Genomic DNA, 26,627 nt, shown 5'->3' with positions numbered 1-26,627 from the left:
TATGACAAACGACAGACGGTTTTAGTCGCCTAAAGGTCGGGTTTCAGATTGGGTAGATTAGTTTATGATCGAACAATACCCCGTTTATTTCACCTATTTACTTTTCCACCCACCTGGCAGCAAGCACAGTAGTAGTCACAAGTCTTGTGCTATGTTGGAATGCGACGGTTGCGAGCAGTCGTCGTCTCGCTTGCAGTCGTGTTGACTTGTTTGTCGGGAGACAAATCATCACAAACACTCCCAGATAATTTTACTCTGTATTTATCTAGTTGTGTGTGTGTATGTTTTTGCGTGCACGTGTTCCTAATTATAGTGTAATTACAGGAAAGAAGCAACGCTCGGAAGGCTTGTCTCATTACTTGCATGTGAAATATTTATGTTTATATAACTTATTGTATTACCTTTGTTAAAATAATAAGGTAGATCGCATGGTTTTGACAAATCTCTCTAAAGGATTGAGTCTTTGTTTACTTATGAATATTTTCTTGTGACGTTCCAAGCCTGACCGTTCCTCTCCTGACATTTGAAATGGACCATCCGTTAAACACGGTGACGAGGGAGCGATGGCTTTTGTTTGAAATATGACACCGTTTTATTTAGCTCAGAGGATGATCTACAGTGTGGAGGGTGGGTCTGAATATTACCATCTGTTCTGGCTGATGGTCGTCTCAAATCTGAAGAAAACACCTTCATCTAACTTACGATGTAATCAATATGTCACCTAATTTAGGGGTTCCAAGCCACAAACTTCCTGTGACAACTTTGTATCCTTATCACTGAGTAGTATTTTTTCCATTTAAAGTCTTGTCTAAAATGTTAATAAAACTCCTCTGTGTTCTGATGATGAACAACATTGCTATACACGACCTGTCGACACGTTACGTGCATTAGAATGCGAACAGGTACATATTTGCTTTTGGATGTAGTCACTACCTTTATTACCGTTACTAACATAACCACCTGCTAGAGAATATCCCTCGTGCATCCTAATTATATCGATAGTATCTATAAATTCCCTAACAAAACAAATCCCCCCGTTATCTAAAATTAACATGCACCATTTACTGCTCCCAACATCATCCAACCCTGTTGTTTAGTGAAAGGAGTTTGATAAACCTTCATTATATCTTCTAGCAGTTGCAGCGGCCTTCCGCAGGCTACCCTGTCCTTCGAATTTTCAGTTTGTATCAAGCTGTAATGAAGAGTAGACCGCCTCTCGTCCGCTGCCGCTTCTAGCTTCTCCACCTACCCCAACCACCACCTGAAGTTTGGGGCATCCCCACCCTCTCGCCAAAACTGAGAAAATGTAAGGTACCACACGTTTTCGTTTGGGCTCATTATCTAGTGTGGGTTTTACTGTAGCTCTCAGTCATCCTTTTTCTTGAGAATTTAAATTACCTAACGAGACTTTAATTTGTATGAACACTACCATTTCAGACACAAGATTAATTGATATACAGTTATGCATGGCATAGATTTAAGTAACAGCTCGGTTATGTGTGTGTGTGTGTGTGTGTATATATATATATATATATATATATATATATATATATATATATATGTGTGTGTGTGTGTATATTATATATATATATATATATATATATATATGTGTGTGTGTGTGTGTGTGTGTGTGTGTGTGTGTGTGTGTGTACACACACAAGGGGACACAAGAAACTTAAGAAGGACAGTTACAGAAGTGATCTGAAAAAGAATACCTTTCCACACAGAGTGATATATACATGGAATAAATTAAAAGAGAAAACAGTGAGTGCTAAAACTATACACGATTTTAAGAAAGAACTGGATGCTCTTCTCCCTCAAAAATACAACTAGGTAAACACACACACACACACACATCTTTGTATAGCTCCAAACTTGTATAGACTGTAAGCATATTTTCTACTGTTGGATGAAACTCACATTTCAACGAAATAAGAAATAAATTTGCAATCGAAATTAATAGAATGCTAATGAACCCTCAATTTCCTTTTACTGTACTTCCAATTGGAGAAAAAACAATATATCTAACTAGACCAAGAATTTGGTCCAAATGTGTGCTCATATTCGCTAGCTGAATCGCAAAGGTTACCAAGATGAATGAAAACAGCGACAGACTTTTAGACATTGGTAGTATACAACATAAAATGTAACTTAATTCACTCACGTTTTCACTGTGTTATTGCATGTTTTCACTTTGTGGCAAAATTTCTGAATCGTTTTTATTTTTTCAAATCACTGCATGGCCTGCGATGTGCACCTCTGCATTGCCTTGCATTGTTGACATGGTGCACGAAGAGGCAAGGTAAACGAGAAGTGTCTGTTTCAATCTATTCATTGATATATATTGCCTGAGCCCTTAATTTCTCTCAATTCATTCAATCATAATATTTTGGCAGCATATATGAATGCATAAAAATGTATTATATAAGGTTTTGGTAGTTTCAAGTTCCGTTTTTTTTTTCTCATGTGTCAGACAAGTTAAAGCTGCTTATTTGTGATTCCCCATTAGAAAACCGTGGCTTTACATATGAATGATATTATAAAATACCAAATAAAATTGTAAATTGTATTTTCTTACATTCATGTGGAATCTGTTACGAATGACGCAGTGAACGGTTTTTTATTATTGTTCCCAGCCACTATTGTACGTGACCTTCAGCATTATATATAACAAAAAATCTCTGGATTAGTATAAGTTCAGGAATGTCGCTCTCCATGGGAGCATTAGAATTGTATTAATTTTGGTTTGCACTATTTTTGTCAAAATATTTTCTCAAAATCATAGATGACCAACTGGACGAAAAAAAAAGTGAATATCTGTAGATTGTTGCTAATCCTATTCAGTCACCGGGACTGAGTTTCCAAATGTGTTTGAACTCTCAAGACAACATTTTTGTCGAGTAGTTCCATGAAATTGTAGTACGAACAAATTTTCCAACTTGTGTAACGTTTTCCGCTTCATCATGATAAACCACTCTATAGTTTTATGTGGGAAATGCCAAACTATTTCATTATGAATTTGAGTTGGGGATCTCCAGCTTAGTTAAGGCCTGCATTGAAATAGGTCGGTCAGGCAGAATCCTGACAGTTCTGAACCTATCTGTGCCCGCGCTGCAATTTGCCTCTTGTTAACAAATGCCAGGATTTTTTTTTTTTTTTTTTTTTTTCCAACGCCGAGATTTAGCAAATTCAAGATTTTTTTTTATCAATAGGTATTTTTTTCAGGAAATGTCAGATTTATTTCTTAGCAACCCCCCCCCCCCCAAACATAGAATGCAAAGAGAAAGTCTATCATGAAGTCTTTAAACCGATAATAAATGTGAACAGGAGAGTTTTTAAGAGACTAATAGCACGGACGAAATACTCGGGTAGTAAATACTTGGAATAATTTGCCATAGTGGTTAATGCAGACACAGTGTTACACTTTGAATCAAGACTAGACAAAATATGGAAAAGCCAAGAACAAAAATTTAACTATAGAGCACAAGTAAGCTCCATCACCACCGTACATGCCGGGAATAACGGCAATCAGATTATCAGGCTGGAGTCACAGGCGTGAACCTCTTCCAGAACTTGATCTGTGAGTATCTGTGTAGAAGTGATGAGATAGAAACATTCTCAGGGTGAATGAGGCTTGGAGACAACTGGGAGGGCTGGCTGGGTTTTAACCAAGAGCTGTCAATTCAATGAAAGGGGCTTTAGACCATCGGAAGCCCTTCACATGCAATAATAAGAAGCTGGGGGGAGGGGCTCCTTCTTCCAGAGTATTGTAAATTTACTTCCGCTGTCACTAGGCGATTTTACTCAGACTTTGAGCCAGTTGACCTGGATGACGATCGGATGCAGTGGAGTTGACATCATCGCAGCAGCAGGTTATCAATGTAGATTAATTCCCATAGCAAAATGATGCACTTCACAGAAATATTATTATTATTATTGTCATTAGTGTTATCATCACCATTATTATTGTCATTAGTGTTATCATCACCATTATTATTGTCATTAGTGTTATTATTACTATCATTATTGATGTTGTCCTTGTTGTGATTTCATTATTATCATATCAATATTATTATTGTTGAAATTAGTGTTAGACTGACCACCTCCCATATAGTGAGGGAAAGACCTTCTGCTATATTACCATCACTAAAACAATAGTGCAAAATCGTTAACAAACATTTCTCCAAAGCAAGCTTCAAACCCACGTCACCAGAAAACAAGAAGAATAAGTGAAACAAATCAGGGCACAAGTCCCCGCAGCCTTAATCCAACAAAGACACAGAGCTGGACAAGCATCTGGGCCTTGGCCCAGCGACAAATATGGCAAATATTTTCAACCATTCTTGGTCGCTCAATAGTTTAAAGCAGCTTTTCTCAACCTTTCCCGACCCTAACCCTTAGGGTCGAGGGTGTAGTCGGGTGTAGACCGTCTAGCACCCCCTAATTATGGTTATCATCTGATTGCTAGAAGGATAAAATAAAATGAAGTTCAGTACTGCTTGATCATTTATTATGTTGGTTCCTCAAAAGTAAAACAAACGCCATCATTGTTGATAAAAGAAACCAGAGAGAAAGAAAATGAATATGGGCCAACTCAAAGTGACATTTTACCGCCATGTATTCAGCATTTCCCAGCACCCTTGAAATCTATTTCAACATCCCAGGTTAATGAAGGGCCGGCATGCTTAGGAAGAGGACACACATCCCCCATCCTGAAACCAAAGAATCCAGTATTCTGCTGACCTCTCTCTCTCTTCCCTGATGGCCTAAACTGAAGAATCCAAACACACCTACCTACTTCGCCAAATCAACATAACTTCGGGAAGGAACGATTGACTTGCGTCTTGCTCGCGAACTTCGTTTGGCAAGTGCTGGAAGACTTAGACAGGAAGTTGTCTCATGGTTGTGGTGACGATAGATATAAATAAGATTCTTGACTCAGTCCCCGGACACAACCTGTCAGGAAATGTCAGAAACTCATGTCCAGAGAAATGGTTGGCAACTCTTCTAGTTGTCAGATCAGTGCAGTGTGACGAAAGAACCACTGACCGGGGGCAAAGAGTGTACATCGTGGTCTCCCAAGGAACAATAATATCACCTCTTCACACGTGACCTCCCCACATCAAACCCATAGCATAACATTAGAACCCTTACCCTATACAAATGGCTTGACGATCCTAAACACCCTTGACGGCAAGGCAACAGCCAAAAATACAAATTTACTCCAATGAGGCAAAACTGATTGACACAAAGCAGAATGTTCTCATCCACGGTGACCTTGCTTGTCCTGGCCCCCACGAGACCCAGTCGCCAGAAAACAAAACGATGTGCCTTACCTTTGATACTCGCCTGACCTTCATCCCAACCACACGCCAGAGACCTCGCAATGAAAGCAAACAAGAAACAAAACATACAACAATGGCGGGCACAGGATTTGGGCGGTAGAAAGAAACATTTCGCACCACATACATACAACCCATAAGAATTACATGTAGCTATGCTTCCACAGCAGCCGAGAGGGAAAGAAACGTATCCTGTAGAATGAAGCATTAAGAGTAAAAATTGGTTGTAATTGGTTAAATCTCAAGTCTTGATGAGAATCTGGAAGACGTTTGCAAGTCTCGCTTGAGGACGTCCATGAGTCTCATTGATCTCATGAAGCACATTCTGGTTTTCAATCTGGCTAAGGCAGGGTGATTGCACTCAATGTTAAGAATGGGTCTGACTGAGTCCAAAAAAGGGTCTCAGTTCGACTCAGATACGTGTCGGTCCAAGGCCGTTCCTTTCAGCCGAACGATTTGGTGTTTCCTTCACAAGAACCAAGACTGAAAGCCGATATGTACCCGGACCATTTCCCCGGCACCGGCGGGGCGGGTATAGAGGGAAAGACAGCCTCGTGGAGGGGGGGGGGGTAGAAAGCAGAGCATCATGCCCAGTAAGCTCTTAGTGTGTCATCGGTGCAGATCAGATAAAGAGAAGGATCTCTTCAGACAAGTCCCCGACCTCAGGTGGCTGACCTTGCTGACCTCAGATTGACGATCTGGATTTATTGATTCTATCCACAGTTAGATGTGGGAAGGGAATCACGGTGTGTCCCCCCACGCTCTCTACAGTTATGGTCATGAGGGTGTTTAGGATGCCTGTCTGTAGGGATAATGGCATTTTCTATTCTCTCTCTCTCTCTCTCCTCCAAATGAGGATTTCATTATGGGACTGCAAGACATCGAGCGAGCGACAAAGCCAACTCTCTTTGATCCCCTAGTGCCCGGGGGGTTCATCTTATTTGAATAAAACCGGCTGGCGGCAGCCAGAACAAGATCTTTTAGGTGTACCAATTTCAACTTCGTCCCCCAGTGGGTTATAGAGCATGGACCCAACCACTCGTTAGGATGTTTGTTTACAGGTGAAGGAACTTCCTGCTAAGTTGAAGGATTCCCAGTTTCGGCGACGTCCTTGACTCCATTACCAACACTTTTCCTGCGTTTCTGTCCTTAAGGGCAATATGCTACCGATGTCTGGAGTCCTTTCGCTGGGAGATGAGAGTCCACTCCGTAAGGTGTGAGAGCTCTCATGTTTCTGACCTGCAGAGGATGCTGGGTCGCCAGATGAGAGGGTGTTCTTGTGAATATATGTTCATAGTTCGGAAAGGAAGTCCAGTTCTCGAAGAAAACCATGGAGAGTCGAGGGGGGGGGGCGCTATTGGCGTTGGTTTTCCTCAAATGACTTGTAATGAATTTTTTTTATGGAAGAAGAAGGCGAATGAGGAGGCGGGGCGTTTCATAAAAGCGTGTTCGGTGTTCATTACAGGGAAACGTTGGGTCACGATCCACGTGTCACGAGATTGTCTCGTTCCTGTGAACGTGGCATTCCTGTCGGCGGTAGGGAAGAGAGCCGCTATGGCACATTTGCAAAGGTTGCCGGTTTATCTTCTCTCCCCATATCGAGGTGGGGAGAGGGTTTCCTCTCCCCCACTTAACTCTTCAGCCGAATCGAATCGCCTGGTGATAGCCAGAAAAAAGTTAATAGTGAATAGTAAAAGATATCAAAACTATATTGAATAACTGCATTTTAATTTAGACCATATAAAGGTTAGAGATATAGTAACCCATTGCAATAGAGATGGTACTTAGGCAGCTGAACAGAATTGCCTGACGACAGCCATATGATCACTACCAGTCACGCGGAGGTCCGAGCACCTAAGGCAAAGGTGATGGTTTTGGTTGCAGCTACTCAGCGCCTCTTGGCCTGTACTTCTTAGCGCACGGACATAAACTCACACCCTTACTGAATAAAGACAATCTCGCACTTTTTATATATATTCTTTTTATTAAATTATGATATATCATACTAATACACATATATTATTACATGTTTTCTCACAATTATATATGTATATGACAACTTTTTTCTTTATTGAATTATACACCATACAATTTTTTAAATTATAGTATATCAATGTATGATTGATGAAAGTCAAAATGAAATCTTGTAGATAATCTAAATACTTGCGTATGCGGTCATTTTGTAGTGTGTATTTTTATAGAAACCTATACCAATAATATTTTATTTTGCTCCCCCCCCGCCCTCCTTACAAAAATGTCTGTGGACGCCCATGCACCTATTCATGGTGTATGAATATGCAAAGGTGAAATTTTATATCATATTCACTCATGGCAACATTAGTAGAGACGCAAAATAGTGATGGTAATAAGCCATTATTTATAATAATATTTAGTTTTTAGCCCGATTTTTAAAACGCCCAAATGGGAAGCGTTCATATGAGACAACATCGTGAGCTTGGCTTGACTTGTGAGCTTTTGTCTTTTTTCCGTTAAGATTGTGAGCGTTTGTCTTTTTCCGTTAAGATTGTGAGCTTTTTTCGTGGAATCGTACTCTTACCTCATACCGAGAGGTCCATATTTGATGCAGAAATGACTGAATAGAATAGATAAGACATATCAATCATAGATGTTCAGATAGCATGTTGTTGCCCCCCTAATGGCCAAAGGTCTTCTTTGGGTTGAATGAAAGCGCCTGACCTTAGTCAAAACTAAATGTTTGAATGTGTGACGCTGGGAGGACGGACACACGGGCAGCCTGATGATGACTATATCAGTGTTTGTCCTCAAGTGATTTAAATCACTACATGTGTCTGTTGGGTGGTGGTGATGGTGGCTGTAGTAGTGGTGCACGGACAAAATCTTAGTGGACAGAAACCCAGTGGACAAAAAAAAAAAAAAAAAAAAAAAAAAAAAAAAAAAAAAAAACCTCTTAGATGTGGACAAAAACCCAGTCTCATGTATAATAAGAAATTTTATTTGTTACAATCAATGGTATGCAAATAAAATACAAGACTTACATTTTATTTTATGTTAAACTTTCTCACAGACATGTACACTTTTTTTTTAATCTAATGCAAGCGCCAAGACACTGCAGGAATTCCTCCACTATCCCAATTGAAATGTCTCAAACTGGGATTGCACACTCCCAGCGGATGGTGTTCTTGGTCTTGATCTTTCTGGTGTAGAGATATCCTCCATGGCGCACTTTCAGCCCGCCCTTGTTACTCTTGATGACTTCCATGGTGTATTATGACACGACAAGCATAACCCTGCCTTATATATATCCCAATTGAAATGTCTCAGAGTGGGGTTTTGTCCACTTCATACATAAGAGATTGTGATTTTGTCGACTGGGTTTTTGTCAAGGATTCCTAGTAGTTGTGTTTGTGGTAACGATGATGGCGATGGCCCCAAGCAGCGTCTGAGTGGCCCTTTGGTCCCGCGGACCTAAGGGAAGGAGGGGTAGGGGGAGGAGGAGAGGGAGTGTTTCCTGTCACCTTAAACATTGTGTAAGACGCCCCGTGATAAGATGATACGTAATATCACCATCGTCCCGTGAGCCAACCTCATCGTCACGCTCTCTCCATGTCTTCATCGTCTGGTCATTGCCCACAGACTATCCAAGATGGCGGCCTACAGACAAACTAGGCTTCTGCCGAGTCCCCTTTCTTAAATCAGGTGTATGCATAACTCATGACAATGGCTTGTTTGAAACTCTTTTCATTAAAATGGATTATTTTTAACCAGAGTTCATGTAGCACCTGGCTGGAGACGCACTGTTTAGCGTGGGTCAGATCAGGTCAGGTCAGGATCGAGAATGGGTCTGTCCTTTAACCCCCCCTTCCCCCGCTGGGAGTGACCACGTGGAGGTAAGTGCGGGGGAGGGGCAGGGAATCAGGTATGGGATTTTTATCACTCTAAGCTCGCATAGCCATAGCCGAACTCACGCCTCCTCTACCTTCTTGGTCATTCCTGGTAAGATCGCTTAATTTAACGTAGGTCTGCTTAAAAAGTAAAAAAGAGGAAAAGAAGACGCCTTAATTCCAATCATCTCACCAATCCACCTGTCAACGCTGATGAAAAACTAATGTACACATCGGAGTCGGGGTGGTTAACTCTGGCAAGCTCCCAGGCAAACACCTGACCTATCCCCCCCCCCCAGTTCCCAGGAAGGCACGGAGATAGCTTACCGTAGTCAAGTCTCCCCCCCCCCCCAACCGTCTACATCCACTTTAGATAATCGCTCTCAGAGAAGATCCAGTGAGCAGGGTCGGCACTGATAGCCAGGTGGGGCTCGACTCCGGCTGCCGTTCGGCGATAAGGCAGGTTGCTTCAGTGGCCCCCCCCCCCCCGTGACTTTGTACAAAGGCATCGACGCCCGAGACATCACTTTTGGTTGCCGCCAGGCGACTTGATTCAGCTGGAAGAATGACGACCCCCCCCCCCTCCACGACCTCCTACTTGCATTGGTCCAGAAGGAGAGGATCCCCGTCCTCGACTGATAATTATCCTCCACGGCGATGCTTTAAAGGGATCCCGGAGGGTTCGATTCTCGAGAGGATGGGTTGCCACAGGAGGTGCTATGCAGCGACCGATGCCGCCCACAGCGATTTATTTGGTTATTTACTTCTTTTTTTTTTATAATTTTATTTTGGTTTTATGGAAAGCCCCTACTCCGCCTCCCCCCATCCCTCCGGTCCGACTTTGTTTACCTGCCCCCCAACCCCCACCCCGGGCTATACCCAACAGCTTCGCAAGCATACGTAGAAAATACATAGTAGAATACAACAAAATGCACCAGAATCCACGTGACCATGGGGGAATTTTATCTATTTTTTATATAAATCTGGAAACAATGTTATGGAACTATTGATTCAGCCATTTCAACTGAAATTGATGAATATTCTGTGTGTTAATTGACACTCGAAGCATCAACCCTTTCTAGACAGCGAGCCTGCATATACTTTGTGTACGCGCTGTTGTTCAAAACCACAAGACCCGCTCGGTAAGATTTGGATGTGTTCATTATGAACGCGACATGAATTGTCAATCGCATATTGCTTGTAACCGTTTTAGGAATTGCATGTAACCAAGATAATGCAACTGTTATATAGACCGCTTTCATACAAGGAAACTATTTTTATATATCCGTAGTTTGCAATAGAAAATGCATCTTCGGGCAACGTTGACATTCGCTCTTTCTGGGCGGCGAAGCTGTTTTATACAACGAGTAATGGGTAAGGCCAACTCACTCTAAGTGCAATCAGACCAGGACACGAAAAAAGAAAGCATAATCAAAATATAAAAGTACAAATTTCTGTTGACGTGCAAGGAGGAGGCGGGGCTTAGACGTGACGTCACGTCGTTTTGGTCTGTCCGAAATCGCATCATGTCGACTTCAAGACATTTTCAATAAATGTGGACAGACCTGCAGTACTCGTTCTCTTGAAGGTATTAGTATTTTATAATTGAAAAACAGCGCTCCTGTCCTTTGGGTTAGAGTCGTTGAGGTGGTAAAGGAGGCAGCAGAGCGGATATACACAAGAATAATCAGCATTTTCAACAGTAGAGATTATTCTCCAAATAAAAAAGAATGCTGCTTGACTTTGGTCCATCGGGCTGTCATCCTTGCTGTAGTACAAGCAAAGGGCACCGTGAATTACTCTGAATTTCATGAATATACCAGAAAATAATGTGCAAGAAATGAAACGGGTCTATTTTTATGGTTGTTATGTATGTATTTATTTATTTATTTATTTTTAATACACTTCATCATATATCGATTTACTCGTTTTATTTATTCATCTATTCAATTGTTCACTCATTTATTTATGTATGATTTTTTATTTATCGCTATTTATTGGTTTGTGTATTTATTTTGTTCGTTTATGTGCATATTTGTCTATTTATTCTTCTATTAATCTTATTTGTCGATTATATATATATATATATATATATATATATATATAATGTATGTATATATCAGTAACTGTGATCCTCAGACATATATATATATATATATATATATATATATATATATATATGTGTGTGTGTGTGTGTGTGTGTGTTCGTGTAGCTATTTATTCCATTTGTTAATTCTTCTTATTTGTCTCTTCGTATTATTTATTCATATTTTTATAATTTTGTAGAAAGAAATTCGGTTGCCGTTGAGGTTCTGATACCGACCATGTGATCTGGGTCGAGGCTTCGATCTAGCTGCTTTTCGTTGTGACAAAGAGAACTCCGCCCCTGTAGCCTTAGGTGGTCCTTGTAGGAGGCATTTGTATAATTTCAGTAGGACTTTTTTTTTTTGGGGGGGGGGTATGTCGTGGAGTGTGTATTATGCCTTGGCCTCACTATTGCAGTCGTTGTTGTTATATTTATGCCGGACGCTGTATGTGTTTATGGTTTGTGTGTGATGTGATGGATTACAGTGAGTTACATCGTTACAGTGATAAATGATGACATGAGGACTTTTGGCTCAGAACGAGCATTAGGTTTCATTGCTAGGACGGTAACGAATAGAAGTGCAGAGGTAATTATTAAACTCTATCTAGCGATAGTTAGACCCATGCTTGACTATGCGGTACAGCTTTGGTCTCCGTCCTACAGAATGGACATAAATTCACTAGAATCAGTACAGAGAAGAATGACCAAAATGATACATGGACTCGGAAATTTGCATTACGAAGAGAGGCTTAGGCACATAAACTTACACTCTCTGGAAAGACGCAGAGTGCGGGGTGATCTAATAGAGTTGTTCAAGTGGATCAAAGGCTATAACAAGGGTGATGCAAACAAGGTCATCATAATAAAACAACAGGGCAGGACTCGCAGTAATGGGTATAAACTAGACAAATTTAGATTTAAGAAGGAAATAGGCAAGAATTGGTTTACTAATAGGGTGGTCGATGAATGGAATAAACTTAGTAACCATGTAGTAAGCGCTGAAACTATCAGTTGTTTTAAGAAACGATTAGACAACTTTATGGATGGGGACGACAGGTGGTGATGGATACGGAGCTGCCTAGTGTAGACCTTATGGTCTCTTGCAGTCTCCTTTATTCTTATGTTCTTATATGCAAAAATAAACGAAAAGATGAACAAATAGATTATAACTGTCACGTGCTGTTCTCGTCGTGGGCGTCGTGTTTCTGAGTGTGTGTATATATATATATATATATATATATATATATATATATATATATGTGTGTGTGTGTATATATATATATATATATATATATGTGTGTGTGTGTGTGTGTGTGTATGTATGTATATTGGGGGGCTAGCTAGATGAAAACATTTTAAAGGGAAGGTGTTCCTGGCCCTCGACGGTTCGAGAGAGCACGCGGAGGACAAGCGACGTGGCGTTCCAAAGAGTTTTGAGATTTTGAGGGCCTAGTCTCGAGACTGGCCAATCACATACTCGGCTCCTGCTGCTGCTGCTGCTGCAGCTACGGAAGCCACCTGTAGTGACGCTTCATCCGGTATGTGATACCACCACTGCCACCACGACAATCTTGTTCTTCAGCTCTTGCCACCAAGGTGTTCTTCTCTCGAAAGAACATGGCGAGAGGGTGTCCCACGCCCACGTCGTGGATGGAACGTGAGATGAGCGTGTGTGCGTGGGGGGGGGGGCGTCATCTGTGAGCCACCCAACGACCTCAGTAGCTGAGGCCGGAGTTCAGGTACCGGCCCCTGGGGTTTCCCGTCTGAGTCGAGTCGAGGTAGCGTCGACAGCATCGACTCGATGACGGGTGAGGCGATGATCACAGAGCGGGTCAGCAGTCTTTACACTACGACAAGGGAGTGGGTGGGAGCGAGCGAGCATCCAAGTCACAATGTAGCCTGGAATGTATATTTGTTTCTCCTTCGTACCTCATGATGAGATGTTATGCTTTTCTTTATTCATAAACTACTTATGTACCTCTTACGGTTGTTTAAGATAAATTAATTGCACTCCGTTCTTCTTCTTCCTCCTCAACACTACCTACCCCCCTTCCCCTATCTCTGGAAAGTTGCTTTCTTAGTGTACACGCAGGAAAAAATCACCCCATCGCATTCTGCCACTGTCGCTAAATTGCATGGCCATAAGTACTGTGTCTATTGACTGTTATATATATATATATATATATATATATATATATATATATATATATATATATTATATATATACCAATTATCGGTTTGACGTCGCTGCTATTAGCGAATTACTCTCATATATATATATATATATATATATATATATATATATATATATATATATATATATATATATATATATATATATACCCATGTCCCACAACCTCAAAAAAGGGGTGGGTGGGGCGAGTTAGTATCCCCCCCCCCGTCTCCATCACCCGAAATCCCCGCCATGTTCAAATGATAATCTTATTTGTTTATTTCATGCGTCACCTCTGCTTTTATTTACCTTCCCCCACCGTCCCCAAATATCTACCCTCATATTCCCCTCTTCGTTTGAAATATTCACACGCTAGAACCAGTTTATAGGAGCAGACGTGTTGATAAAAATCCATAAAGATGAAGTATATTGAGAAAACACGACGCCATATCTCCATTTAAGGTTGAAGCGAACTGACCGGATGCATTTGTCGATACTTTGAGGCAAGATTATGATGGCACATATTGTGTGCGAATTATACCAATTTTGTTTACCCATCTGGTTAGGCAGACTTCTCTATTAATTCTGCGGCGCTCGTATGTTTATAGCTATTTCAGCTCTAAAAGTTTTGTGTATTGTTACGAAGGTAATTCGCGCTTCGATATATATTTAGTTCTTATTCGAACTTGGTACAAAAAGAAAACTTGTAAAGCTGGAACAATAGACAACTTTCAAATGTTTGAACACTTTGAAACTATCTGGGTACAAAAGGAAAAACTGTAAGTTAATAACAACACTGATTTTTGTCTTCATATTTGATTTTCAACACTTGGTCACACAGGAGTGTGTATATACTGTATGTGACGGTGATCGTCTATGACTCTATGTGAAGGCGATTACTATTCCTATGACAGTCAATAAACGTGAATGACACCCGAATCCTATAATTCTTCCAATACTCGACCTAGCTCACACCGGGGCTTAAGGATTTTAACTTTACTAGCAAGGAACTGAATTTTCAACGTTTGACTTTGGGAAAAGCCGTAGGACTCAAACGTAATGCGGATGTGCTCTCAATTTTCCCATCCCGCGAGGAAATTTCGCGGGAATTCCCCATGCGTACCCTCTGAAGGCTGGGATGTCCTACACTACAGGTGCAGAACCTAGGTATACTTTAATCCCAGTAAGGATTATTACCGTGAAAGGTTTATAATATTAACGTTTGCAGAGGTGAGTGTATTTTTCCAAAGCAGATAGAAAACTATTATTCTTAATTAGGAATATAATTTACGTCCAATTCGTAGTGACCTTGAAGATACCAATTTTCTTTAATGCGCGCGTATGCGTTCTAGTACAAAGCGATGCAATTTGCCTCATTTAAAGGCTGAGATAATACTAAAACTGATTAAAAGAAGATATTTAATTTCAAATGTAGACCATATTTATTTTTTATATATTTGTAAACACCTATAAAAGTGACACCTAAGACGCATTTATACCACGTGACCATTTCCGAACCAATGATTTGCGTTGTTGTGGTCGTGGTTCTGGGAATAGAGTTTAGTCATCTGTACCAAAATACAGAGGAGGGAAACAAGCGACTTAAAGCCAACAATTCTTCGACAGACAAGAGTGCATCATGAATTTATAGGATTGTGTTAGCAGTGGGAAAAACTTGCCTTTAGGGTAAGTGCTATCAAGCAAAGAATTAATATGAGAACTGTATTGAGAAACTGTGTTGGTGAGGTTATTGTATAGTTCAATCGAAGTCGATGGATAGCCATGGTGATGTCTTGAAGCGTGCAGATCATATCATTGCTAGAGCAATGGCAATTCGTTTATTGATGAAGAGCCAAACCCATAAAATTGTAATAACCGTGACATGTAGTGAACGGTGAATACGCTAGAAAAAGTCGTAAGTGATGAAATAGCACGGGAGTAGTTTTGTGGCACGAAAGCGGACAGGAAGCTGCAAACTTGAGTGGCTGCCAAGGTCTAGGCATGAACTATGCCAGAGTGAAAGTAAAAGATTAATAAAAATATATATAAATATATCATCTCCGTTTCCATACTGGCACTTTCTGTCAGGTCACAGAGGCCTGTCAGTATCTGTTGACAGTTGTCAAAGGACTTTTACAAAAGTATACAGTTTGATCCAGATTTGGATATGAACTGATTTGTACTGGCACCAGTGTCAGGTGCTCTTACCAGTCAGCTTTTAGTGTGGGAGAGTTTACCGGAAAGGTAACTTCAAATTTAGGTGCCAGTTAAAGGTTTTTGTGCATATGTCTCAGTATTTTGAATGTGTACGTATGTTTTTTCTTGTGTTTGCAGGTGAGTATGTGGTAAATTTTGTTGTGATGACAAGTTTACCAGGCATATGAAGCACAATATTTATGTAAATTGATGTGAATCAGGCAAGTTTGAGTTTCGAGAAATACTTGGGCTGTACCTGGCATCCCACATTTATTAAGCAGACTTTGGAAAATATCCAAAGTTGAAGATTGAAATGTAGGAAGTTCAGGTCTTTTATCAAATTAAATTGGGTTAATGCATGGTTATGTTATGGTATGCCAAAACTCACCCAAGACTTATCATCCACTGGAAAAAAAAACACATAACCAAACCAAGCCTAGTCTCGTACTCCTTCACCTTGCTTATGCTAAACAAGGAGATATAAAAAAACTTTTATCACAAAAAGTTTTAATTATCTAAAGTTTTGAATATATGAGGCATTGTTAGTACTTTATTTTGACATTCGTAGCCATCTATGTATATACCTATAGGCTCCTTCCTCCTTATAATTGAGGACCTAGTCAAGGCATGAACCCACCCCTATCCATCAGCCATTTTCCTTTCATTTTAGCTCCTTGTGGATGAAAGGTCATCCAATAAGCAGTGCAGCAAGACAGCATATCCACAGTAGGGCTAGCTACTTCATTTCAGTGGTGACCCTCCTTCCTTGTTCCCTCTGCAATGATTATCTTCCATTCACAACCATTTTCCTTTCACTCCTCTCTTTTGCTGTCTCTTGGAGGCAGTGGGTCTTATGCAAGAGAAACCTAATGGCAACAAATAAACTGATTGATCTTGCCTTCTCCCTTCAGTGCTTAACAGACATCGCCCATTAACTCAAAGCCCAGTTTTTGCTCATCATTCTTCATTCATTCTTTCTATGTGCCAAACCATCCTTATATTCTTTCATCCACTCCATCTTCCAGCTTCCTTAGTATCCCCATAGTCCTTACCTCATCATTTCTTGTACTATCCTCATGGCACCCACCATACTTCTCACACACTTCGTCTCAAACAAATTTAGATTAATCATTTCTACCTCCTAAAATTTCAGTAATGTTGTCCTAGGAACTCTTAGCATACCTAGCATGCAGTTTCACAGTTATATTATAATTATATACCACCCAACACATCAGTCACCTGGAACTACATCCCCAACCCCAACCACTGAACTCACAAATGTACTGGTAGGTGACATGAATACACACCGCTCAGTTTGTCTAAACCATGTAAACAATCTTTGCAAAAAGGAAAATATTAAATCTACTCCCGAACCTAAACCTATGGAATTCTAGTAACCAACCCATGAGACGACAACCCCATCAATATTACCAATAAGCAACTTCCCCTAACATAACAGTGTGCTCACCCTCCCTCCAAACTGTACATGACCTTCCCTCAGACCATTTCCCAATAAAGATTACCCTGGAAATAGAAATAATACCTATGTACAACAAAACTTCATGTGTGTGTGTGTGTGTGTGTGTATATATATATATATATATATATATATATATATATATATATATATATATATATATATATACACACACACACACACACACATCGGTTGAAGTGACAACGAAGTTTGGAACTCCAGGAAAACTTCAAGTTTAATTGATCTCAACAACAAGGGAGTACCTTTGTTGTATTAACCCCTTCCATACGGTGCCGCACACGTAGGCGTCATGGACTTAGATCTCGGTGGCAGCAACCAATGCCAGCCGTACGACGTGTCGTAATAATACTCGCATCATAAAATATAGTCACCGCTTATATCGATCATTCTCTCTTCACCCGTGAATTTTGATAACCATAGAAAATGCGATTACAAAAGAATTAGAAAGAATGTCATTATGGAGGGGCGACTACAATAAATATAATCAAGACGCCGATATGGCAGCCTCGCGAATACACTCGCTCCCCATGACGCCTACGTGTGCGGCACCGTATGGAAGGGGTTAATAGGGAAGGGGAAAGCAAGCTTGTGGTGTAGTGGGAAGGTGAAGAAAAAGGTGAGGGCGATTACTGAGGAAAATGGAAGGAAATGAGGAAGGGGACAAATGGGCCCCAAATGTTAGAAGGGGTATAAACAAAAGGGGTGCGGAACACGTAGACAAGGAAGAACAAGGAAGCAGAAGTGTCAAAAGCAGAAATATAGATAATAGCAGATCAATGGAAAGAGAAGATAACTGCTTTTTTGGATTTAATGAGGGATGAGGTGACAACCTCCCCCGACTAGTAAATCTAGAGGAGAAACTAAAAAGAAATGAACAAAGCATGGGAGGTTAGGTTTAACCAATTAACACTAGTTACCCAAAGAGTTGATAAACTGGAAGAACTAAAGAGGGAGAATCAAAACCTAACTAAAGAAATAGAAGAATTAAAAAGACAGTTAAGAGAAGTAAAGCATGTGAATGAGGAATTGAAAAGGAATAATAAAGAGAATAAATAGTCCATAGCAAAAGAGGTAAGTGGTTGGAAAAAAGTACAAGAGAACAATAAAATTGAATTTAAAGATATAATGAAAGATGAAAGAACAAACTAAGGACACAGTTATTAAAGTAATGAAAGAGAAGGAGAATATAGTAAGAGACTTAGTGGATAAAAAGAAATGTATAATTATATTAGGGATGGAAGAGAAGTATAATCCAAATAGGTCTACAAGAATAAAGGAGGAAAAGGAAAAAGTAAATAAGATATTAGAAGTAGTTCAAGATGAACCAGAAACGGAAACAAATAGAAGAAATATATAGACTAGGGAAATACAATACAGATAAGACCAGACCAATTTAGGTTAAATTCAGGTCACAAATGACAGCAGAGAATATCTTAGCAAAAACAGGGAAACTAGCAAAAAGTGATCAATATAAACAGGTATGGATAAAAAGAGAAATGAATAAAGAGGAAAGAGAGGATGAGAAAACAAAAAGACTAAAAGCTAAGGAAAAAACAAGAAAAGAACAGAGTCAGAAAAAGATAAATTCTATTGGAGAGTAGTGAATATGAAAGTGAGGAAATGGTTCATGTATGAGAAAAACGGGAGGTGAAACAGAAAACATGTTGGAAGTAACAGAAAATTAAAAGTGTCTTACACAAATATAGATGGTTTAATAACATGCTTGAATGAACTGAATGATTACCTAAAGGAAAAAGAACCATACATAATGGGAATAGTAGAGACAAAATTGAAAGGTCCACTACCACCCAACAGTGTAGGACATGGTGCATATAATTATTGGACTAGAAACAGAGGTAAAGCAAGGGGTGGAATTATGTTCCTCACTAAGAAGGATATAAATGTGAGGAATGTCACATATGGGAAGAATAGAGTAGAGATGATTATGATGGAAGTGGAGGACAAGGATGGGAAGAGCAGGAAGTTTGTAGTAAATTATGTGCCTCCTAAAACGGCTATGTGGAAAGAGAGAACAAAAATATGTTAGAAGACACAAGGATAACACTAAATAAGATAATGGAAGATGGAGGAAGAATAGTTGTAACAGGTGACTTTAAATTGTAAAGAAATCTGCTGGGAAGAGATGACAGTGAAGGGTGGAGATGACCTATGGGGAAATGTACTACTTGATATGATTATAGAACATACAATGATGCAATTGATATAAGGGAATACTAGGTATAGAAAAGAAGAACCATTGAGACTGGACCTAATAATCACAAGATTGAATATAAGACAAAAAGTAAAAGTGACCACATATTGGTTGAACTGGAACTAAATGAGGAAAAATACATGAAAAAAAAACAATATAGAAAGGGAAGATTGATGTATAGAAACAAAAATAGAGAGAAAATAAGAGAATTCTTTCAAAAAGCAGACTGGGAAAGAATACACAAGAAGGAAACAACAGTAGAAGAGAAATGGAATATTTTGACAAAAGTTTATAAAGGAGGGGAAAGTAAGTTCCAAGACAAAAGCAAGAAAAAGAATATGTAAAGTGTTGGTTCAGCAAAAGATGTAGGGAGTTAAAAGACAAAAGGGATAAAGCTTGGATGAAATGGAAAAAAGACAAAAGACCTGAAAATGGAAAATATATACTAGTTACAGAAATGAATATGTGCAAGTGTGCATAGAAGAAAAAAGAACATACAAAAAAAATGTCATAGCAAAATGTAAAGATCAACCAAAACTATTTTACAGATTTGTAAACAACAAACAAGAATTAGAGGAACTACAATAAGAAGTTGAATACACAGAGAAAATAGAAATGGCAGAAATTATGAACAAGCATTTTAAATTGGTGTTTATGAGGGAAAACATACAACCTAGAGATATTGAGTGGGAGGAAAAAGTCCTCCCTATGAAAGAGATATAAGTAACAAGGAATGAAAAAACGAGTCACTTGAATAATCTTGATGTCAGAAAATCGCATGGACTAGATGAAATGGCAAACTAGATTTTGTGAGAATGCAGGAATGAACTAACAGACAAAATACATAGTCTAATAAACAGTTCATTGAAAGAAGGAAAAGTATTAGAAGAATGGAAAAGAACAAATATAGTACCAATATATAAAGGGGGAAAAAAGGAAGGCCCTACTAACTATGAATCCAAGGCAATTTGGATTTAGACAAGGACGATCATCCGTCACAAACTTAATGTGTTTCTATTCAAGGCTAATAGATGTAATACAAGAAAGAGATGGATGGGCTGATTGTGCATTTCTAGACCTGAAAAAAGCTTTTGATAAGGTGCTACATAAGAATTTGCTAAAGAAATTAGAAACTGCGGGAGGAATACAGGGCAGACTGCTGAAGTGGATGGAAGACTTCTTGCATGAAAGAAAAATGAGAGTGATGATAAGAGACAAACACTAATTGGTTTGAAGTGATAAGTGGAGTTCCACAAGGAACAGTTTTGGCCCCAATAATGTTTGCTATATATATTAATGATATGGATAAAGGAGGTCAGAGGCAGTGTCACAAGTCACAGCACATCCACAGCAGGGTCACTTCATTAAATCAGCGACCCCCCCCCCCTCTGTCCCCCCATGCATAAAAGGAGAAGGCAGGGAGAAATCCCTTTGGGCTTTGTCAAATTTTGCTCACACATGCTACCTCACCCCACCATTCCGCCTCATGCATCACAACATCATCCATATACAACCATTCTCCATTCACCTCTGTCCTCTGTCCTCTCCCGTCCTTCCCCAAAGCCCCCTTCACCCCATCAGGTAAATACAATAATATAATTCAAGAAAGGGATGGATGGACTGATTGTGCTTTCCTAGACTTACAGAAAGTCTTTGACAAAGCACCACACACAAAAAAAAAAGAAAAAAAAAAGGAAAACGTAGGGATACAAGGCAATCTACTAAACTGGATGGAAGGTTTCCAGAATGGTAAAAAAATGAGAGTTGTACTCAGAGAAAAGTATTCAGGTTGGAAGGAGGTGATTAGTTGAGTCCCGAAAGGATTTGTATTGGCTCCAATAATGTTCACTATTTATGTGAATGACATGGATGATGATGTAGAATGTTACATGAGCTTCTTTGCAGTTGATGCTAAATTGTTGAGGAAAGTGAAAACTGAAATAGACTGCGAATCACTACTGAATGACCTGAACAAGGTTTGGAAATAGAGTCAGAAGTGGGAAGTGGACTTCAACATTAAGAAATATAGTATGATGGAGTTCGGAAAAAGTAAAAAAAGAATATCTGGACAGAATGCAATTGGAACTATTTAGAGGTAAAGAAAATGGGATCTGACAAAGACCTGGGAGTAATTATCTCAAATGATATGTCCTCTGATAAACAAATAAACACAATTGTCGGAGAATCCTATAACTTACTAAGATCAATAAAAGTGGCATTTACCTATTTGGATGAAGAAATAATTAGAAAAATATTAGTCACATTAATAAGCCCTAGACTAGAGTATGCTGCAACATTATGGTCATCCAGTACCAAAAACAATATAAAGAAAATTGAAAGAATATATAGAGCAACCACGAAAATGGCCCCGGCACTTTCAAACTTGTCATATGAAGAAAGACTGGCTAAATTGAAATTACTGACTTTGGAACAAAGAAGAGAGAGAGGTGACCTACTGACCATCTATGGAATCATGAAAGGCATGGAAATACTTGATAGAGAAGACTTACTAATTTGGGACAAGAGGACACAGAAATTCAAAAAGGATAGTTATAGAAGAGATCTGAAGAAAAATGTTTTCCACACAGAGTGGTGGACACTTGGAACAAACTGGATGAAACAATAGTGTGTGCAAAAACCATACATGAATTTAAGAGCAAACTAGACACTGCGAGATACAAAGGCGGAACACCACAAACATAGCTCCCCTTCCTGTAAGATACAACTAGGTAAATACAGAAGAAGAATAAGCTAGCATCATGGGACAAATCTCCCTACTATCCACTATATCCAGACTGATGGAAAGATGGATTGTAGAAAGAGTGGCAGCAGAACTTCACCTTAACCCGTACAGCGTCAGAGCCAAAATAATTTTTCTTTTTTTTTTCTTTTACTTAAATAAACTCAAAATGATGTAAAACCAACAAATATTTATTTTGATTCACCTTAGCCTAGAAGTGGAGAAAAAACAAAACAAATCTTTCTTATTTTGATTCACCTTAGCCTAGAAGTGGAGAAACTGGGTCGATTTTGTCGAGATATGCATGCAAAAGTTTGGTAGAACATCTGTAGACTTTGTTTTGCTCATCATGTGGGTTGAACGAGGTTGTATATTTTGGAGAAGGTTCATTAGAATTTCAGAGAGTGAAGGCATTTTACATTTATGATGTTTCAAATCTGTACTGTCACCCATAATAGTCTGATACTTATGGAAAATGTGTTTATAAATAGTTTTTGTGGATTTTTTTAGCAAATATTGATCACTTTGTTATGTGGTAAATTGATTTTTCAGTACAATTTTTTTTAATAATTTCATGGTGATTGTGGTGTTTCTTATTGTTTTGATAAATGTTTTAGTGAGCATCCATCACACCATTATTGTCCGGCTACATTTTATTACGCATTTATTATGAAAATTGGCAGTATGAAATTGCCAGTTCTATACATCTGAATACATACTAAATAACACTTGCCAACTGTCGAAGTACAACTTCACCTCCTCATTCTTTGTTTTGTACACCAGAGTTGCCTAAATCACATCTGAAAGGCCGATTTTATACCCCAAGCTACCCTCTAAAAAAACTGCTGCTGGTGTTGCCAGTTTTGTCAATAGATAAAAAAAATTGGGTGTTTTTTATAGCCAATGGATAGGGCTACTTCGTCATTACTACAGATTTGACCCTCGGCTTAATGCCTATTTTTGGCAAAATTTTTAATTTGTGGCATATGTTGTATGCTGCTGATGCTCTAGGGGTTGTTGTTGTTGTTGTCGTTCCCTAGACTGTCTGTCCGAGCAGTCCCGTCTCCCCAAGGAATGCTACAGCCGAAACTGGGTTTTCCCACAAATCCTTTAAAGAGTGTATGTTGTGTTGTTTGCGTGCATGATTGTGTATAATGCAGTCTTCCATTATGTGTTGTATGGTATGGGGTGAAGTGTTACATACTGGGCAGCTGTTCACAATGCGGTCATCCAGCCTCTTCTGGTAGCTTAGAAGTGCTGGGTGGTGGCCGCACCGCAGTCTGGCCAAGTGGACTCTGTCCTTTCGTGGGAGAGAGGATTCAGAAGGGTGGATATCGGGGTCTGGCATGCAGCAGTGTGTTGTCTTTCAGTGTGTTAATGGATCGGTGTGTGATATGATTATGAATATGTTTCCGGAGGCTGGTATTTGGTGGTTGTGGAGGAAGAGAAGAGAGTATCTGTGCGTACTAAAGGTCTTTGGGTGTTGTTTTAATGTTTCTTGGTGTGTGTGGGTGTTCTGCTATGTAGTGTAGCGGGTGTAATGTGTTTGTGGTGGCTGCGGCAAGTGTTTGTGTGCCTCTCATGTCGAGGTGGTCCTTGACTTTGAGGACTTTTGTTTCATGGTGTAAATGGTCTGTTGGTGTTGTATTTGTGCAGCCTGTAATTGTTTTTAGGGCTTTGTTTTGTATGATTTGAAGGGTGTTGTGGTGTGTCTCACTGAGATTAGGAGCCCATGCAGGACTCGCATAATTCAACACTGAGCGTATGCATTGTTTGTATATTGTTATATTAGCTCTAGGGGTTAACCAACATGGATAATGTATTCACTACCCCCACCACCACCACCTCAAAAAAAAAAAAAAAAGATATACAAATTACATAAAAATATTAAACACACTTCTTAGTTGGAAGATTGTTGGTATTTGAAAGGTGGATGGTGGCCAAACACATGCTGTGATTCTAACTTGTCAAAGGGGGGATTTCTTTGTAGAGTTGATGTGGGGTGTGTTTTGTGATCTGAGTGTGTGTGTATTGTGAGACACAGGTCGCAAGTTGTTGATGTTTGATGAGTATACTGCCAATGTGATATTTATGGGGAGGATTTTGGTTTCTGTGGATAGATGTACTATTGAGATAGTTTTAATGCATTGCTATATTTTGTTCTTGATTGTTTTGTGTAGATTGTAGGGCATCTGTTTTCTTGATTCTGGGAATGTACCAGGGAGATGTAGTCAAATGTGGTTAATTATAATTGGGAAAGGGATTAGAATTTCTTTCTGCTGACCAAAACCTGTAAATACTATTGATCTTAGTATGTTTATTAGGTCCTTGGTGGGTATGCTGAAGTGCATCCATGTATCTAAAATAAGGCCCAGGATTTAAGGCTCTTGCCCAATGAAATGAGTAATTTGTTGAATTTTACTGTTGGATGATTCTTGGATTCATTGGTGTCTAGGGTAGCAATGTTGCTCGTGATTTCTGTAGTGAAGCTTCCATTATGTGTCATCTTGGTCACTCTTCTACTTTGCATATATTTGGGTGTTCTTATCAGTTGTTTTGTAGTTGTATTGTTGGGTTATTATTATTAGGTTATATGCATAGGTGAGAGCTTTGGTGTTATCTCTGGATTTAGTATGGGGAGATTGCTTGTGACAATGTTAAGTAGTACAGGTGAAGGTGTTGTTCCTTTGGGAGACTGCACTGTAAGTTTTTGGTCCCCTTCTGTGGGTTGTTCTGGAATAATCATGAAAAGATTGAAGAGAAAGAGATGTGGTTTGATTAGTGTTGAGATCATTGAAGGGAGTGGGCAAATTTGTCAGGGGTATTTTGATTTGGGATTGGGGGTTATCATGCCATGGGAACCAGTTAAAAAAGACCACATATCTTAAGTATATAAAAAAAAAATACAATTATCCTTACAAAGCCATAAATCCCCAGGATAACCTTGATGGTGTTGCCCAAGCTGGACCATGCATGAGTTTAAAATGAGGTAAAATAAAAGACAAAATCCTATAAGTTTAAATCCTTTCATTGATACTACAATTTGTTGAATGATCTAGGGCAATATGAATGCAGTTACTGGCATTGACAGAACTATTCATGAAATGGGTGTTGGCCCCCCATGGCTCTGGGACCAAGAACACTAACAGTTCTCTGCTTCTGAAATTTTGCAAGTCCACAAGGTGGAGAATTGCTGGTTCCTGGTTCTGGAAACAAGAACCAGAATGATAGATATATCAGTGCTGTAGGTGTGGCAAAAGGAGACTTATTATCCTTTTTAGTATTCATAGAATCCTTCATAGTTGCAGAGTTTACCAGAATGCTGAAGTTTTTTAGGTCAATCATGGACTTCCAGTTGCAACACTTAGGCTGTGTCAAGTTAAGTTTTGTGAAATCCAAGATATCATTTGGAGAAGTTTGGGGATGATGTGTGTGCTCAGGAATATATGGTAGTAGGGGTCTGGTCAATCAGTACATGGCATTTTTGAGGACCCCAAAGAACTGTGGAATTGCTTCAGATATGAAAATGAAAGCTGCCAAGGAATGTATTGGAGAGCTTCCAAGGTTGAGGAGTGGTGTGGTATGATGTTGCATGAGACACAAGGATGTGGAAATGTGTTTTGTTGCTAGATTGAATAGGGATCTGGGCCAATACAGGACTCTGGAATGATGGACAAGACCTCTCTTAAGGAGTGATAAGGGGAGGTATTTCATAGGAAATTTTTAAGAATGTCAAGGGTTGCTTCAGTGGAAATGACATCTGACCTGTTTACTAAACCCTGCATAAACCTCACTCCAAATCAGACCCAACTGAATGTTGTTGGAATAGCTGATGGGCAACTAGTGTCAGGCATTGATGGTTGTAGAGCTTTCTGGGATAACCTTCCAAAAGGCTAGCTATCCCTGACTCATGTTTGGGTGATAGTTTCCATGCCACAGATAGATGAACTTTCACCCTCATTAAATGAGCTTAGAGAGACAATAAGTTAAAGGGTGAAGTGATGTCTGTTATCTGTGATATTGTGGAGTTTCTGAAACCTATCTTCTTGGTATACTACTGTATATTCAAATGCCCAGTTACTTTATGACTGATACATGGAGTTTATATATATATATATATATATAATATATATATATATATAATATATATATATATATATATATATGACACAATCAGGGTTAATATGTTTGTTGCAGTAACTGTTTTCTATCAGTTGCTGCAATTTTTGTCTGTGTTTTTGTTTGGTGACACTAATTTCACTGGAAATCACTGAGTACCAAGGAGAAAACATTATTTGTCAATCTCCTGATGGAAGTAAGTTATTTGGGCACTGTTTCTTGTTATTGGAAATATTAAACTTACTTTTTACTTCCTCTTACAAGGTCTCTATGCATCTCCTTAAAGTGAGACTTGTATTCTCCTAAGGGTTGGCCATCCACATTTAGCAGTCAATCAGACAGAAGTGACTTTGGTATGACATGCTCCTGTAGACAATCTTTGATGAAATGTAGCCTTT

The 26,627-nt window shown here is 39.3% G+C and overlaps 1 protein-coding gene across 9 annotated transcripts in view; it reads left to right on the top strand.

Moving 5' to 3' along the window:
• The first annotated feature begins 1,178 nt into the window (after window positions 1-1,178).
• Window positions 1,179-26,627, top strand: part of LOC143020671 (embryonic polarity protein dorsal-like) — a 75,431-nt gene continuing 49,982 nt past the window's right edge. For 4 of the 9 annotated variants that reach the window (XR_012965914.1, XM_076177291.1, XM_076177306.1 and 1 more), the window contains exon 1: window positions 15,276-15,332. Coding sequence is in view for 4 of the 9 variants with exons in the window: in XM_076177291.1 (XP_076033406.1) it covers window positions 15,291-15,332 (42 nt within the window). In the remaining 5 variants the exon portion in view is untranslated. Of the gene's footprint in view, window positions 1,307-14,975; window positions 15,151-15,230; window positions 15,250-15,275; window positions 15,333-15,355; window positions 15,380-15,427; window positions 15,709-26,627 lie in introns of those variants that run through there. The other 5 variants (XM_076177264.1, XM_076177253.1, XM_076177241.1 and 2 more) reach the window with 5 other exon arrangements.

The sequence above is a fragment of the Oratosquilla oratoria genome, chromosome 3, assembly GCF_046742065.1.
Source record: "Oratosquilla oratoria isolate Oo_2021 chromosome 3, ASM4674206v1, whole genome shotgun sequence".
In the NCBI taxonomy this organism is placed as follows: domain Eukaryota; kingdom Metazoa; phylum Arthropoda; class Malacostraca; order Stomatopoda; family Squillidae; genus Oratosquilla; species Oratosquilla oratoria.
The sequence above is the reverse complement of the archived record's forward strand: the minus strand, read 5'-3'. Positions and strand labels throughout refer to the sequence as shown.